At 39.8% G+C, this 18,875-nt stretch overlaps 1 protein-coding gene across 4 annotated transcripts in view; it reads right to left on the bottom strand.

Moving 5' to 3' along the window:
* The window catches only part of MTR (5-methyltetrahydrofolate-homocysteine methyltransferase), a 104,927-nt gene that overhangs the window by 85,639 nt on the left and 413 nt on the right, over positions 1–18,875 (bottom strand). For 2 of the 4 annotated variants that reach the window (XM_012459904.3, XM_012459908.3), the window contains exons 2-6: positions 10,992–11,206; positions 8,082–8,171; positions 5,542–5,611; positions 3,780–3,872; positions 1,398–1,504 (exon numbers count right to left, since the gene is read on the bottom strand). In XM_012459904.3, coding sequence (XP_012315327.2) covers positions 1,398–1,504; positions 3,780–3,872; positions 5,542–5,611; positions 8,082–8,171; positions 10,992–11,206 — 575 coding nt within the window. Of the gene's footprint in view, positions 1–1,397; positions 1,505–3,779; positions 3,873–5,541; positions 5,612–8,081; positions 8,172–10,991; positions 11,207–18,008; positions 18,840–18,875 lie in introns of those variants that run through there. The other 2 variants (XM_012459906.2, XM_012459905.3) reach the window with 2 other exon arrangements.

Genomic DNA, 18,875 nt, shown 5'->3' with positions numbered 1-18,875 from the left:
ATATGTTAAGAGTGAGGTAGGGTAGTCATCTAGCTTCAGGCTGGTAGTGGCTCTCTACATTCTTCCTGCTTGCAAGTATTTTGGAAAATGATTTTTTTTTAAAGTTCAGAAATTTTGGATCTGTGGTCTTATTTCCACAACAATTAAACATTTAGTGCAACTGTAACATACTAGGGAGGAAAAAGCCATTTTTCCATTTTTTCCCTCTCTGTGACCGAGGAGTGCCTCTACAAGTATAATCTCCCCTTTCCCCCCACAAAAAAATAGAATCTGTAAATTCAACCATACAACATTTAAGAAAAAATCTCCTATACTATTAAAGCACACATACACACAAAACAATACCACAACACTACCACCATCACCATCATAAATAAAGTCAAAAGTGAAACAAGCCAGAGGACAGTATTGCTACTCATGATTGACAAGGACCTGATGTCCTCAGTAAAGGACTCGATTTTAAAAAGCCAAAGTCCAACAGAAAAAGGACAGAAGACATAAACCATAGAAAAAGAAATATAAATGGCTCTAAAACTGAAGAAAGATGCTCAAGAAATATGCAAGTTAAAACTACAGTGAGGGACCACGTGTCAAACTGAAAAAGGTCAAACAGTGCCAGTGAGGGTGTCGTGAAACCAGCACTATTGTACGCTGCTTGCTGAAGGGAGTATAAATGAGTCCAGTCTCAAAGGAGGGCAATTTGACACTAAAGACAAAAGCTACCAATGCACATACCCTCTGATTCAGCAACTTTACTTGTAGAAATGTATCCTATAGATATACTGTATAAAAACATATGTATAAGGATATTTGCTTCTCTCTCCATACACTTATGTGCCTTTGCATGTATGTAAGGAACACACACACACACACACACACACACACACACACGTACATGCATGCTTATATCTGCATAGCATCTGTCAGGACCCCCAAACTGGTAATTATAGTTGTCTCCGGAAAGGGAGCTAGATAACTAGAGACTAGGAAAGGAAAGGAAAAGACATTCACTTTTCACTCCATATATTTCTAGATAACTAGAGACTAGGAAAGGAAAGGAAAAGACATTCACTTTTCACTCCATATATTTATGTATCTTTCAAATTTAGAACCAGCAGCATGTATTTATTACCTAGGCACATATGCACTTATAGTAGCTATATATGAAAATATTTATTTTCCTAATTAGAAAAAGTTACTTTAAAAGCTTCAAAAGCAGGTTTTTTGAAGTTTTTCTTATTGTACTGGTCTCAGTTAAAAATATTCAAGAATAAAATGGAGCAAATACAGGTAATTTATTTAACTTTGATAATGGCTAATATTATCTTCTCCCTACATTAGGGGACTCACTCATAGCCCTCACCGCAGCCCTGTCTGTTTTTTCTCCCTTAACTCACCTTGGCATTGGCAGTATCAAAAATAGTTTCAATGAGTAAGATATCAACTCCGCCATCCAGAAGGCCTCTGGCCTGCTCTTGGTAGGCTCCAACAAGCTCATCAAATGCTGCAAAAAATAAATCACACCCAGCACATCAGTCATCAGTATCCTCTGAATGGCCCTAGGGTATCCAAGTGCAGGTCTGGCACCTGTCAACTATTGCTGGTTTACAATGCATAGTTTAAGAACATGATCTTTTGTAAGAAACCAAATAAAGAAACGTGGCAAGGACAGAAGGTAAACAAGTAAGCTGAACGCAGCTGTTCCTAAACACCTGCCATATAACTTCCACTTCCCATGTATGAGCTGAGAAGAGGGAAGGTGTATGAATTTCTTGAACATGTACCGCATATTCAACATCTTTGAAATACATCATTCTTTCCATAGCTCATTTCAATCAACCGGTTAAGAGGTGACTGTGAGAAACATGCCACACTGACGTGGGTAGATCACAGACTGAGTTCAAGTCGCTCACTGTGGTAAACAGCTGTAGGGCCACAGATTTTGTCTCTGGTCTTACACCAACTCTGTCAGAGAAGAAACCTGTCTGGTGGGCAATTCCAGTCTCAAACAAAAAGTACTCAATCACCCCTAGGTAAAATTTTTGTTATAAATGTCTTGGGTTGGCCCGGTGCAGTGGCTCACGCCAGCACGGTGGGATGCCAAGGACAGCAGATCACTTGAGGTCGAGAGTTCAAGACCTGCCTGGCCAACATGGTGAAACCCCGAGTCTACTTTAAAAATACAAAAATAAGCCCAGCATGGTGGCACACACCTGTAGTCCCAGCTACTGGGGAGACTGGGGCAGGATAAGCATTCAAACCTGGGAGGTAGAGCCTGCAGTGAGCCAAGATCATGCCACTGCACTCCAGCCTGGGCAACAAAGTGAGACACTGTCTCAAAAAAAAAAAAAATGTCTTAGGTTATCTATTTCTACATGAGAGATCATCTCGCTCCCTATTTTATCTCCCAACCAAAAAAGAAAAAATGTTCAGATATCTAACAGAGAAGGCTATACAGCGAAGTTATGCTTGCTGTCTGAATATGCAGTAGGTCCTCCTGTAACATCGTTGACAGGTTCTCAGAAATTGCAACTCTGATTAAGACAACATATTTTCTTATCAACATTATAATGAAATGCTGTTAAAGGAAATGACATTATTTGAGGGCCTGCTATGCATCATTTTGCTTAAAGGTGCAGTTTTCAAGAACCTGCCAATGATGTTAAGTCAAGACTTAACTGTACTTCACCTTGTACAGCCCAAGAGCAAGGAGAAGTTAGCTCCCCACTGGCATGTCTAGACAAAAGAGAGCGTCAACCACACATAAGCCTGGTATGAGCAACTCCTGGTGAAAAAGCGTGGTATCGTGACACACAAAGTTCCACAAACCAAAACCCTACAAACTATACTTGCTTGATCTCATCATCTCCACAGACTACACTACCAGATACAGTATCATGACTATTCAGCTCTGTTATTTTAATGCTTTTTGTTTTTTATAGTCTTGATGCTTAGAAATTGACCTAGATACTTGGATTTTTTTTTTGTCAAATCTCAATATAAGTATGTTTATATATGGTAGTTTATAAGATTCATAATGCTAGCATGTTGATATGATTTGGCTGTGTCCCCACCCAAATCTCTTCTCGAATTCCAACATGTTGTGGGAGGTACCTGGTGGGAGGTAACTGAGTCATGAGGGCAAGTCTTTACCGTGCTGTTCTTGTAATAGTGAATAAGTCTCGTGATATCTGATGGTTATACAAGGGGGAGTTTGCCTGCACAAGCTCTCTGCCTGCTGCCATCCATGTAAGATGTGGCTTGCTCCTCCTTCCCTTCTGCCATGATTGTGAGGCTTCCCCATCCACATGGAACTGTACGTCCATTAAACCTCTCTTTCTTCTGTAAATTGCTCAGTCTTGTCTTTATCAGTAGTGTGAAAATGGACTAATACAGATGTCTAGATAGTTTGGACTGCCTTCTGATGAATGAGGATATAGTGAGCTATTTTATAACAGACCAAAAACCTAATATCCAAATTTGCTCAACTTCTGAGTTTACAGTTTTGTTTTAGTTGGTTTCATTTCCACAGCTGACAAAGCAGCATTAACACAACACCATATATATTTGAAAGCAAGTTCAAATAATAATAATCATCATAGCTAACTTTTTATTTAGATGTCTACTATATTCCAGGTACTGTGGTATACCTTTTACATGGATTAAGTCAAAGTAACTCTACAGTAGATCCTGTTATTGGTTCCATTTTGTAGATTTATAGCTTACTGAAGGACAGAGCTACCTGCCCAAATCAATGATTGTATGTGATAAATACTCACTGATGTTCCTATAATCCGGTTTTTCCACAGACGGGGACACGGAGAGTGTCTTATTAGTCGGACCCAGAGCCCCTGCCACAAACCTCTTAATTCCTTTAGGAAAAGAAAAATAAGTATGAAATCTCTAAATGGCTGAACATTTTTTACTGTGAATAGCCAGTAAGATTTTTTTCTAGAACACAAGTCTATAATCTTTTGTCCATAACTCTGAAATCCAAAAACCTCTAAAAGGCCAAACTTTTTTCTCAGTTTGACAATAAAACTTGACCTCTCCTAAACAGATGATTCATATATTTTGCTTATATATATTTGATCATGGGGCTGCACCAGATCCCACTGAGGAAATTATGCCATAGAGGAGATATGCACATATTATCACGGAACCAGTCCCCAAAACTCTGAATTCTCACACAACTGACTAAAACAGTTCAGTAAGTAATCCTTTTCTATTACCATAGCTGTGTTTGGACAAATTCCCTCTCTTCCTATTTTTATGAAACCTTGAAGGTTTTGAACTTAACATAAGTTCTGCAAAATCACCTCACAGTGGCATTTATCTTGAAATGCTCTCCAGTACTATATTGCAGGCTCTTCACTAGGAGGAGATACTAAATCAGGATTAACAATTATAAAGTCTGAAATTGGAAGTATGAAGTAGAGCAAATCTTTCTTTAATAACTTTTCCTCTAGCCTGGAATCTAGATGCTTCTAAAATGGCGTGAGAAGTTGTATTCATTCACACAGAAGCCAGAGGTCGTACTGCTCATTACCTTGATGACTTTGGCCACTCAATAACCTGAGCTATACTGTATTTAACTGGAGAAGACTATCAGCTAATTGATAAACCAGCTTCTGAACAGGTTACAGTCCCAAATATTCTTTTTCATCCCCAAAGCTAAGCAATAATGTGGGCATAAGAAAAATGTCCTTCTCTCTCCCTGCTTTAGCTGGTTCAGTATCCTCTGACCTGTGACTCTGATGGAGTAATAGTCTATGCACTGCCATGAATTTAAACATTATCTCTTAGAAACAGAGTTCCTATAAACTGCATTGGTCTTCATTAGTATGCTATATATAACTTCACAGCAATTTTGCTTTCCTGTGGCAATAACTTCACGTTTCCAAATCTTAAGGTGCTCCATATATTTCTCATATTCTTTTCCTTCCCTCAAAGCCTCCTACCAGCTGGTGCCCAAGTGTTCTGATGGCATCCAGCCAGGAGGCTAGTTATTTCAGGAGCCACTTTTCAAGTCCCAGCAAGACTGACTCTAATGCCACACTCTTCTGTGTGCTTCACAGAGCCTTCAAGGACATCAATAGTAAAGGGGGAATGCTGGAAAGGCAGTATCTCTACCTGCATCAGCTAATCACGGAGATGACGGTACCTTTAAAAAATGAGATCGACTATCCTACTAATAGCCAAGATCATCAAAACAGCCAGCTGTTACAGTAATGACATGATGAATTATTTCAGCACTAAATACACAAGGAAGTCAGGGGCCTAGCTACAAAGTCAGGCTAAACCAGGGTGAAAGAGCAAATTCTGAGCCCAAGGACCACAGGGCTGGCATCAATTCAAAGGTGTTGAGTGTTTGATTATGAAACTGCAGAGAAGTAATCTACAAATATGTAAAATACAGTGTCTCCAGTGTTGCTCCTAAGCCAAAGGCCACATAAGGAAAAAGTGCAATAAAGACACCACATTATAGCTGAGAGTATCAAAGGAACCACGTGTGCAAAAGAAGAGAAGAACATTCCTTACCTGTCTGGAGAGTTATCTCCTCGGCAGCTTTTCTGGCCACTCCTGCAGAGCACTTATTCATCTGGTAGGCCTGATACATATCAACCACAAACGTTAGCTTGTCCTTCTTTTCCTCCACATGATAAGTAGTGGATTCATGACCATCTAATACTCAGTTTTCTTCAGTAAGGAAATGTAGAGTGAATTAATCTGAGGTCTGAGGGAAATCCTAGCCAAGAAGGCATATCAGCTCCAGACTTGAAAGGCAGCAAGGAAAGACAAGAGTCCTTGGGGAATGCTTTTAGGTTCTCCTTGCAAATCATGAGCTAGCTGGTAAAAAAGGACAATCCCTAGACAGCTAGCATGTCAGAGAATAACCTGTTTGGTTAAATATTCTGAGAATTAAGAAAAAAATATAGCAAATGGAAAAAGCATGGGGAGGCAGAACACGTGGATTCAAGGACTAGTCTGTCACTGCCTGACCAGGCAGTTCCCACAGTAACTTTCCCAGGCATTGATTCATGTACAACAGTTGGAATCAGTAATTCTGAACTTTTTGCATATTATTAACCACCCGAGAATTTGATAAAGGACTATGAACCCTCTCATTAGGAAATAAAAAGCAAATATGCACATACACACACAGTGTTGCCTATGATTTAAGGAGGTTCATGGCCCTCCAGAAGCTCTTCCACAGACCAAGTCAGGAGAACTTAGACTTGTGATCTTCAGGTTCCTTTGAATTCTTAAGATCCTATGTGTCTTGAATACTCACATCCAGTAATTTAACACCCAGAATACCCTAAATAGATGTTGGCAAACTGTGGCTCACAGGGCAAATTGAGTCCAATGCCTGTTTTTGTAAATAAAGTTTTACTGAGATAAAGTATACCCATTTATTCATATAATGTCTATAGCTGCTTCCACACTACTTGATGGAGTTGAGTAGTTGCAAAAGACTGCATGTAGCTAACAAAGCCAAAATACGTACTATCTGGCCCTTTATTTAAAAATGTTGGCCAACTTCTGCTCCGAAATGACACAAAAGTAACGGTAAGACACTGCTTACGTGAAAACAGAATAATGTGTCTGGAAATATCCCACACAAAAATGGGGACATTAACATCTACCATAGATTTCTATCATTAAGCTTTTATAAAATTTAAATATGGAAGCATCATGTTAATTAAAAGGAAAACAAATCTGCCAACAGTAATCATTAGGATGACTACTATCAAAAAAATAGAAAATAAATGGTAATATTGACACTCTAGTTCACTGTTGGTGGGAATGTAAAATGGTACAGCTGGCCGGGTGCGTGGCTCACACCTGTAATCCCAGCACTTTGGAAGGCTGAGGCAGGCAGATTACCTGAGCTCAGGAATTTGAGACCAGCGTGAGCAACATGGCAAAACCACTTGTCTCTACAATAACTAGAAAAATTAGTAGGGCATGGTAGAGCACACCTGTAGTCCCAGGTACTCAGAGGGCTGAAGCAGGAGACTTGCTTGAACCTGGGAGGCAGAGGTTGCAGTGAGCCAAGATCGCGCCACTGCACTCCAGCCTGGGTGACAGAGTGAGACCCTGCCTCAGAAAAAAAAAAATGGTACAGCCACTCTGAAAAACAGTATAGCAGTTTCTCAAAAAGTTAAACAGAATTATCATATAATCTAACAATTTGACTTCTGTGTATATATACAAAAAAATTGAATGCAGGGACTTGAATAGATGTTTGTATACACATGTACATAGCAACACTGCATATTCACAACAGCAGAAAGGTAGAGGTAACCCAAATGACCCACAGATGAATAAGCAAAACGTGGTATATACATACAATGGTATATTATTCAACCTTAAAAAGGAAGGAAATCCTGACACACACAACAACATGGATGAACCTTTAGGACATTACATTAAGTGAAATAAACTAGTCACAAAAGGCCAAATACTATATTAGTCAACACATCTAAGGTACCTAGAATAGTCAAATCCATAGAGACAGAAAGTAGAATAGTGTGCCGGGGATGGAGTTGCGGGGTACAGAATGGGGAGGTATTGTTTAATGGATACAGAGTTTCAGTTTGGGAAAATGAAAAGGTTCTGGAAAAGGACAGTGGTGATGATAGCACAACACGTGAATGTACTTAATGCCACTGAAGTGTACACTTAAAAATAATTACATTAAATTTTATGTTATGTGTATTTTATCACAATTTTTTAAAAAGGAAAGAAACCAAGGCTGCCACCTAATACTTAAAAAGGCCTCACAATACTGTATGCATACGGCCAATGATTACGCCTTTATCAACAGCTACTGCATAGTAAGTATCATTTATATTTGATTATGACTTGCCCATAAAAGAAGCCAGTTGGAAAATGAAGGGTCCACTGTGTTCATAAGCAGGAGGGATTCACACCATTCTCCCTGTCTCATTACAAACAACATATAACTAAGCATGAGCTTGACTCTGCAGCTTCTAGTGCTTTCTCACTAGCAACTTCTGATGTAGCAAAAGCTCATAAGCATCTTAGACAAAATGGAACAACGGAATTCTTACCAAGTGTTCAAGGCCATAGTCAGCTTGGGCAATACTAGTGCTGCTAAAAGTATTTGTTTCAATAATATCTGCGCCAGCCAGCAAGTATTCCTGCAACAAGAGATTATAATGTCAATTATGAGTTTTAGAGTTTCTTGTCGCTCCAGAATAAACACGCCCTTTCATCACCACCATTATCACCAATTACCTTTTGACTACTTACTAAGAGTAAAGTACTGCACTAGAAGGTAGGGATGCAAAAAGGCTTAAGGATTTCACGGAAAAGCATGTGGTATGAAAAAATAAACAGAGAACTTGAATTCAGACAATGTTAACAGGCTGTTATAAGAATTTAATCAAGTCCCTTAAACTCTCTGAGTCTCAGCCTCCTCATTCAAAAATATTATAACCCTACTTCACAGGGTGGCTATTTGCTAATATAAGGTAACACATCAGCCAGGCATGGTGGCTCATGCCTGTAATCATAACACTCTGGGAGGCCAAAGTGAGAGGACTGCTTGAGGCCAGGAGTTCAAGACCAGCCTGTGCAACATAGAAAGACCCTGTCTGCAACCAAAACAATACAAAAAATTAGCCAGGCATGGTGGCACATGCCCGTAGTCCTAGCAACTCGGAAGGCTAAGGCAGGAGGACTGCTTGAGCCCAGAGGTACAAGTGAGCCATAGTGGGCTAGAGTAAGCCACAGTAGCACCACTGCATGCCAGCCTGGGTGACAGAGTAAGACCCTGTCTCAAAAAAACAACAACAAAAAAGATAATGCATCAAATGTCTGGCACATAATGGGCACTCAACAAATAGTATTTCTGTTCCTTCTGTTCCCTTATCTTCTTCCTGCTTTGGCACAACCCGATCTCCACTGAGGAGTATACCATCTCAGAGATCTCAAGATCTGACCACAATTTTTTCAGTCTATATCTCCCAGTCCCTCTGAACCAGCGTCACATCCTTAATGAAACCTTGAAGATCTTGATACTCCTTTGTGCTCTGTCTTCGAAACTCGTCTTCCTGGCTTCACTCTTTGGATTGTCTCAACCTCAATCTGACTAGCACCCTGGAATCTCCTGACCCCCCTGACTTTCCAATACAAAATAAACCCAACCCTCTCCTAAGCTGAGGAACAATGCCTGAAGAAGCACTGGGGGATGAAAACCAAGACATGCACATTTATAGTAATAGTAACAAACATCCTAAATATCTACCAATAGGGAAATAGCTAAATAAACTATAATATATCCACTTTATCACGTGCTATGTGACAGCTAAAAAAAAAAACACTGTGTATATCTACATATACTGACACGGAGAGATTCTGCAAAGTATAATTGAGTAGAAAAATTAAATAGAATGATATGTAAAGCAAGACACCATTAAATTTAAAAAAGCACACACACACAAAGTACTATGAGTTTTCTACACACATATATATATATTCCTTCAAATATGCATATATGAAAGTGCATAACAAAAGGATCTGGGACAATACACACCAACTAATATCAGTGGTTATCTTTGAGGAAAAAATAGCAATTTAGAGTATGGTCAAATGAGAATTTATTCTTATCTATGAGATTTGTTTTACAAGAACTAATTTAAGGTTTTTTTTAAAAAAGAGCAAGAAAAATTGAAAATAAACAATACCTAGGAATAAGGAGATTAAATGATGATATGTACATAGAATAGATTACAAAGTTATTAAAACCATGTTTCAGAATATTTAATACTCATGGTAGACAAGTAAAAAAATGCAGGCCGGGCATGGTGGCTCACATCACACCTGTAATCCCAGCACTCTGGGAGGCCAAGGCGGGCGGATCACGAGGTCAGGAGATCGAAACCATCCTGGCCAACATGGTGAAACCCCGTCTCTAATAAAAATGCAAAAAAATTAGCTGGGAGTGGTGGCACACGCCTGTAGTCCCAGTTACGCAGGAGGCTGAGGTAGGAGAACCGCTTGAACCCAGGAGGCAGAGAATGCGGTGAGCTGAGATCACACCACTGCACTACAGCCTGGGCGACAGTGCGAGACTCCATCTCAAAAAAAAAATGCAAATTATAAGACAGTATGAAGCAATGTAATCCCAATTTAATTTTTTTAAAACCAAGTATAGAAAATTAGACTAAAATACGAAACATATGAATGGTAGTTGTATCCGAGAATTTTATAATGGGTGAGCACCAGCTTTTTAGATCACAGACAGCATCTTCTCACTGTGTCTTCATGGCAGAAGGGCTGAATAAGTGCCCTTGAGCCTCTTTTACAAGGCCACCTACTAATACCATCACACTGGGCACTGGGACTTTACATATGAATCTCAGGGGGTCACAAACATTTAGACCACAGCAGTAGCCTTATAAGAAGAAACATGAGAGTTTTTTGTACTCTCTCTGCTCTCCGTCATGTAAAGATACAAAGAGAAGACAGTTATCCATAAACAAGAGGGCCCTCACCAGACACAAGGTCTGCTGGCACCTTGACTGTGGACTTCCAGGTTCCAGAACTGTGAGAAATAAATGTGTGCTTGTGTAACCCAGTCTATGGTAACAAGTTATATACCAGCCAAAGCTAAGACACCACCTTTAAGCATTTCTTCATCAGGGCTATTGCAGTGACTTAAATAAGACAGTTTTCACACGCTCACTAGTGTGAAAACCCTTATTTGTCCAGCATCTCATAGTTTTTCACTAGAGTTTACATGCCTCAAGTGAAAAAAATCTACCTACCTCATCCCCTTATCCTGAGTCCCCAACATAATACATGACTCTTATCTGATGTCCAAAGCCTACTTTCTGAATAAACTGCCTCTTTCTTCTTTACTCTCCAGAGTACCCAGCATAGCAGTCTGCCCTGGTACATGAAACAGCTTGCAGAATAACAGAATGAATACACATAGGGACCTGGGAATACTTTACCTTATGGATTTGGTAAATGACATCGGGCTGAGTTATACTTAAAATGTCATTGTTGCCTTTCAGCGGCCTGGCATGATCTTGAAATTCTTGACCTCGGAAGTGTTCTTCATTTAGCTTGTGCCGCTGGATCATGGTCCCCATGCCTCCATCCAGCACCATAATCCTCTTCTGAAGAATGGCATCAATCTCATTCCACAGGGTTTTCTTCAGACCTGCTTTAAAGAAAGTGAAAGTTTGACTTTAAAGAATGAAAGGTAGGCCGGGCGCAGTGGCTCAAGCCTGTAATCCCAGCACTTTGGGAGGCCGAGGCGGGTAGATCACAAGGTCAAGAGATCGAGACCATCCTGGTCAACATGGTGAAACCCCGTCTCTACTAAAAATACAAAAAATTAGCTGGGCTTAGTGGCGCGTGCCTGTAATCCCAGCTACTCAGGAGGCTGAGGCAGGAGAATTGCCTGAACCCAGGAGGCAGAGGTTGCAGTGAGCCGAAATCGCGCTGTTGCACTCCAGCCTGGGTAACAAGAGCGAAACTCCGTCTCAAAAAAAAAAAAGAATGAAAGGTGACAAAGATGTGTGAGGGAAGAGCTTTAGAGAAATTTATAATAATCTGCAACAGGAAGTGAATAGAGTTTATAAAAGATGCACTCATAACTCTACAGCATTAGGAAAATGCTGCCCAGAAAGGTCATTAAGTTGTAACAAAGTCGTAGATTGTACACAGCACCAAATCTCTGGTGAACACAACACCAAGGTGAAGGAAGGCTACAACCACGCCTGTTTTACAGATGAGAAAAACAGGCAATAGTGGGCCAGTGATACAAGACTTTCGACAGCAAAAGAAAATACTCAGGGCTCTCTTTCCTTGTTAATTCTGTGCAGATACTCCCTAAATAAAATGATTTAGCATAGATAATTGCAAATCATCAATAATTCCAAACTATCCTTTCAAATATTAACTTTGACCTTCTCCCTTGATTATTGCCAGAAGTAATAATGGCCTGCAAGCAAAGTTTTCCTCACCTCTGCCCAGCTATGAAATAATAACTGTCTAACGCCCTTGAACTTCTCAACTCTCCCCATGCTCCTTGACTTCTAATTCCCAGCCCAGAAAAGGGCCCAATGCTTACTCCTTCTAATTCTGCTTTCTGGTTTCTCTGACCTACTAGAAAGCCACAAAACTATGCTGACCAGAGTCACTGAAAATTTGTAACATTCAGCCTCTTCTTTGGTTCACCTTTTCTTGACCTCCCTCAATACTTCCAACATGTGCTGTCCCAACTTCTGCCTTTTTTAAGCACCAAATCCTTTTCCTCCTCACTGTACAACTGATTTCACTTAATCCTGTACAAAGAAGTCTTCTATTGGAGGCTCCTCAAACTCACACCTTTTCCACCTCAAAATCCTCTTGCAGGCTGGCTCCCTCTGTTTCCCTCCTTTCTGCACCTAAGGAAGAGCACATGATCACCAACACCTCCCACTGCTCCCCATCCACCCCTTCCCAATCCCATAGTTCTACCTCAGCAACCATCAATTTCTTATTTTTCTGATGTGGCTTCCTCCTCCACCACTCTCCTGAAATTACTTTCTAAAGTCACCAATGACCTTCTAAATATCAAAAACACCTGGTCCCACTCTTACGCCCAGCTTTTAAACTGTTCACTGGATATTGCCACCTCAACTACCCCCCTGCCCTTCAATCTAACACTCAAAACCAAACTTACATATATTCTCATCTCCCTATTTCTGTAAATGGCCACACTCTTCCTAGAAGTCTTACCATAAAATCTCAATATTATCTGACTCCTTATTCTCCCTAATAACCAACATCTATTCGGATCCCAAGCCTTATAGATTTGGCCTCTAAAATGCCACGCACACTGGTCCCACCTTCCTCCCCATGACAACCCCTTTCTTTAAGCCCTTACTAAACACGCCAGCTATCACCAATCCTCTCTGAGCTCTAGTTTGCATCCATGCAAATGAGATCATACATCTATGGAAGTGCCTTGTAAACTATCAAGTGTCCTACAAAGGTAAGAGATCACCACCATACCTAGTCACCCTGTGTTCCAATCCATCCGATGCACCACTACCAGATTAATCTTCCTATAGAACAATTTTAAACCAGTTGCTTCCCCCGCTCAAACACCCTCAACAACTCCCTATAGCATATCAGAGTGAATACACATTACTCAAAACAAACCATAATGACACCAACCCATTCCTTCTGTGCTCCCTAAGAGGCAAGAAAAGCTTGAGTCAAATGGGGCTGGTTCTAAGCTATTTGAGCTCCTTGGAGCTCATACCTAGCAACACCAAGGTCAGTACTTGGCAAATATTTCCTTAATTTAAATGACAAAAAAGTGAGGGAAGATGAGAAAGAAGAACAGAGATAATTTAAAACCCAAACCAGTAAATGTAAGAGTATTTGTAAGCTGGCTTTGGGTGCAAACTTACAACCCTGCCTTGTCTTACTATCCAGTCTCAAGTACACAACATAGGAACTGGGGCTAAATGGTGACCACAGAACTATTTTGAGTGACTTACTCCAAGTGGGCTTCAGGAAGGTTGCTCTCTAGTAACCCGAAAGAAAAATTTGCAATATCCAATATCTAGTTTCTTTTCCAAAGGGTGTACTATTTCTTTCCAAAGCCAGCTCACTGGCTAATTGTGTTTACTGAACTTGTACATGAGATAAAACACTTCCTGATAAAGCAAAGTTAAGTTCCAGTGATCTGACCAGAAGTATATCAAGAACCAAAGAAAATCACTTCTTGGGAAATGTGGAGAAAAGGTAGGGCTTAATGAAGCATGTACGATAGAAAGACTGGTAGGGCGGCTTGCTGTAGCCTCAACCTTCTGGCCTCAAGCAATTAAAAAAAAAAAGAAAAGAAAGAAAGACTGGTAGGTATCAGGCAGTGAGGTGCATTTCAAGCTATAGTCGTCATGGTAAATTCAGATGTAGCCTTAATTTAGGCACTCCATGACGTGACTGTCCTATCAGCCAATAAGCACTCAGAATTTGATAAGGTTAAGCTAATAGTGGCAGGGTGTGAAAACCCAAAAAATCTGGGTTTTAGCCCCAGCTTGCCTTAATAGCTATGGGATTTTAGGCAAGTCCTCCCCATGCTTCAGCAAGATGAGGAAACATCAGCCCTGTCTTCATTATCGGAACTTGATATTAAAATGAGACTAAGTGTTAAGAACTGGACCCCCTTAAGTCACACAAGTCATGAAACAAGACATTGGTGTTTGATATATAGTAAACAACTGATAAATATTAGCTACTCTTATTATGTTGGTATTATTGCACAGGTAGGATTGAAGTTCTTAACACTGTATTCTATATATTAATTATTAAGTCCAGTGGGCTGTGAAAAATTATGTAAAGCCTAAAGCTCTCAGTTGTTCATGTTGGGGCAGAAATGGCAGGTTTGCAGTTTTGGAAATCTCAGTGAAAACTGTTAAACGTAGATAATTTCACACGAGGAATGAGAAGAGAGAGAACTAAAGACTCTAACCCACATGCCCAACTGAATTCCTTTCTTCTCAAAAGGATGCAATTCTCCCTGAAATGACATCATGTGAGCTTAAGTGAGCAACTGAATCATAAATCTGGTATGAGCATGGGGTGTGGCAGTAGGGAAATAAGACACGCATGTGAAATTTCATACTTAAAAGGTATTCAGACTTTCTAGGGAAAAAAACACAATCTTTTCCACAGACAATGAAGTATGTCCTTTGGCATCAGCGAAATGATTAATCAATATCAGTCAAATCAATATCATATTAATTACATGTCCTTCTTCCTATCTCCACCACTGAGCGAGTGCACACGTTTAGCAAACCTAACCACTGAGGGTGCCTCCATTCCTCCTCTCATTTTCATAAAAAGTCTTAGTACTTTTCCATGCCGCCCTTACTGTATTCACTTTTCAATGCAGAAATAATAAACTTTGTTTCCAGGCTTTAAGACAGTTCATTATTTACCATAAAATGACCCAGCCCCACACATGCAAATTCTGATCATCTTGTTTGTTGAGCCACCACATAAGCAAGAGATCAAAAGATTTTTAAAAACATCTGCTTTGGTTTTTTAGAAACCTGACAAAGTGATTGTATAATTTATATGGAAGAACTTTATGACTTTGGATGAAGAAAAATTTCTTAAGACTCAAAACAACCAAACTCTTAATTTAAAAAAAAAAACGATGAATTTGATTACATAAAAACCAAGGATTTCTGCTCAATGAAAGTTACCATAAACAAAAATAATAGACGATGGGTTGGGGGAAGAGTCTTCAACGTCTGAAGCTAATTTGTTTTCTTATTGATTTGTGTTAGTTCTTTGTACATTCCAGAATGTAACGTATGATGTGAATTAGAAATATCTATAGACAAGAATTTACAACAAAATGTATAAATATATGGATATATGTGAAAAAGGCTGTCTATGGAAACGAGAGAATTGTGGATGGAAAATACAGATAAATAATATATAATAAAACACATATGAGCAGGAATTTTGTGGACTGAATAAAAAGCTCCTATGCAACTTAAGCCCTTAAAAATCCATTACTTCAGGCTGGGCATGGTGGTTCACACCTGTAATCCCAACACTTTGGGAGACCAAAGTAGGTGGACCACTGAGTCCAGGAATTCGAAACCAGCCTGAGCAATACACTGTGACCTCACCTCTACAAAAAAAACAAAAATTAGCCAAGCCTGGTGGTGTGCACCTGTGGTCCCAGCTACTAGGAAGGCTGAGACAGGAGAACTGCTTGAGCCTGGGAGGTTGAAACTGCAATGAACCGTGACCGCGACACTGCACTCAGCTTGGGCAACAGAGTGAAACTGTCTCAAATAAAAAAATCCACTGCTTCCTCAGTATCTACTTGCTTCTTTTTCCTTTAGAGGATAATATAAGATCTCCCATTCAGAGAAACTAAGAAGTCTTCCTTCAGAAGGTCTGTTGGTATTAAGTGTTCACTATTCTTAGCCTTCTGTATTCCTCCAGCTTTTCCAGTAGGAGGTCATTTTTCATTGGCTTTAATTACCATTCTAATTCACCGGCTTCTCATTACCATCAGAACTTTCTCAAAAGAATAAGTCACCTTGACAATTCTTTCCCTTGGCAGAGTGGGGATCTACTGAAATGTCGCTCTTCCATGAAGAACAACAACAAAATTGTATTTATCTGTATTCAGTTTATTAGGTCTAGAACATTCTCTATATTTAACTACTGACTAGTCAAGTTCTAAATAAAGCAGATTCTCTCTGATTATCTTTCACAGTAAATATAAGACTATAGTTTGGCAGTTCCTCCATTTAGCTGACTAGTTATAACACTATTTCAGATATTTTTATGTTTAATGTATATGAATATATGTAAATAACTGTAGTGCAGAGGAGTCCCAAGGAACATTTTTGGCTAGTAAGCCTAAGAGATCACGCGGAATTTTCTCCAGCTGTGAGTGGATTTAGCCAGTATGTTTTGTGGGGGTTTCTTCCCTGCCGTTAACATCTTATTTTCTAGCTAACAGTATTTCAATTCACAGCAAGTGTTCCAAAGAATAAACATGGACTAAGTGGTTAAAGCCCCAGTCAGATTTGGAGGGGATAAGTCAGGTAGTACCACCTTTAAGAACTAGCCTAAAGAAATAAATTTCCAATATGTGCATGTAAGTTATAAATTGCAGTGTCAAGAAGACACCTCCTCTAAAGGTAAAATGCCCCAGGTAGGTCTGACTTATTTAGGACTCTTCGTTCCACTGAGCTAAATGGGGAACACATACAGCAAGAAAAGTACATTTTTATTTTCTGCACCATAATCAAATGATCCCAATGCTTTCTCAGCAGTGTCCCTTCTTTTCTTTACTAAAAACAATCTTACTACTGCCCTACAAGTCTCTTGCAAGACACTTCTCTCTTTCATTTTTGGATCTCTAATTTCTAATTTGCACAGACTTGCTTCACTTTGTTTTTTGTTTTTTTTTTTTTTTGGAAACAAAGTCTCACTCCGTCGCCCAGGCTGGAGTGCAGTAGCAGGATCTCAGCTCACTGCAACCTCTGCCTCCCAGGTTCAAGCAATTCTCCTGCCTCAGCCTCCCGATTCTCCTGCCTCAACCTCCCGATTCTCCTGCCTCAGCCTCCCAAGTAGCTGGGATTACAGGCGCCCGCCCCCACACACAGCTAATTTTTGTATTTTTAGTAGAGATGGGGTTTTGCCATGCTGACAAGGCTGGTCTCGAACTCCTGACCTCAGGTGACCTGCCTGCCTCAGCCTCCCAAAGTGCTGGGATTACAGGTGTGCGCCACCACACCCGGCCTCTTTGTAGGCATCACTTCACTTGTGTAGTATTCCATTTTTAATATATATTAAATGATATACAATTATCATTTATATATTATTTTAATATATAATTAATATTTAATAAGATATAAAATATTATTAAATAATACTCCTTTGATTTTAATAAGCCAGAGAAGAATTAGGCTGATACCAATTCACTGGATCACTTATTCATTCTTTCATTTATTACTCACCAACTGAGTTCCAAATAAACTCACATAACTAAGAAAGGATGAAACCAAGAAACCTTTAGAAGCTGTAGTTAAAATTTTCTCCCAAGAAGTATTTGCTAGCCCACCATCCTCCTTCCCCAGGGCATACAACCATGAAGTCACATTTAGTTTTAAGGCCCAACCTTGAGAATCAGGAATTTCCAGCTCTCCATTGAAGTTTCATAAGATTGTATGCCAGTAAGGGACTAAGGGTTATTGGGAAGTTAAAACCTGATTCTAATCCCAATAGAAGTTGCTCACATAGACAGAAGCTGGACTACATCTACGGTCTTTTCCAGGCGCACAGGCCTGATTCAGAACTTCAGAGGCCCTAAGACTTGCTCAGTACTCAACTCCAGAAGCCAGCGTTGGGGTGAGGGGATTAAGCTACATTCAAACATTCAACAATTTTCCTTTCATAGTCTGTTTAAAAAAAAAAAAAAAATCACTCACTATTCGCAGTATTCTAAGTCTTCAGTGGCATTTTGCTCCTGATAATGACACCTAAATTCCGATGAAAGGGAAATAACTTGTTTAAATTAAATGGGAAGGGGGAGACCAGAAATCATGAGTAAAAGATATTATCCAAGTAAATATATGATCTCCCTATGACAGGTTTACCCCTTATTTAATAACAGCCGTGATGTTTCTCAGCCACAGTTCCACTAGTTTCCAGAACAATTCTATCAGTCCCGTTATCAGAACCCAAGAATCAGTAAGTCACCAGTTAACCTCTGATAATTTCCTTGTGCGTTACGAATTTAGTATTGCCCCTCTTCCTGAAGCTAAACATCCCCACTCTGTCATAGGATATTTACTGTTCCGTACTTATTACTAATCCTCGTTTCTACACCTCCTCACACGTTTTTACAGGTGTATTTGTCCACAAATTATAATCAGGCATGACCTTACAGATGCAGAGCTCATTATAAAGCTAACATTACGTTCAGTTCTTGTGCTAAATTAGCTTTTTCTCATTGTTGATCCCAGGGCCACCAACATCTGAATCGCTGGAAATTACTACGCCCATCTCGGTATCTGGAGGTGGAGCCTGTAAACCTATTTTAATATAGTTACTCTGCGCATATTGGAGTCTGCAGAAGCGTGCGAAGAAGCAGAAGATAAAAAGTTCCATGTAGCAGTTTTAAAGAGTTCTTTGAGTTTCCTCGTCTGTCTCTCCGCACCTGAACTTTCTTTGGCAGTAGGTGCGTAACAAATATTTACTAAGAACGTGACACCAGGCAAAACTTCCAGCAAGCCCAGCTGGTTTATGCTGCATCGAATGCAAAGTTTAGTTACTATAACGTTAAGAATGTGTTT

The sequence above is a fragment of the Aotus nancymaae genome, unplaced genomic scaffold (assembly GCF_030222135.1).
Source record: "Aotus nancymaae isolate 86718 unplaced genomic scaffold, 86718_ANA_hifiasm-v0.15.2.pri h1tg000032l_0, whole genome shotgun sequence".
NCBI classification, from domain to species: domain Eukaryota; kingdom Metazoa; phylum Chordata; class Mammalia; order Primates; family Aotidae; genus Aotus; species Aotus nancymaae.
This window is presented reverse-complemented; position numbering and strand designations above follow the sequence as displayed.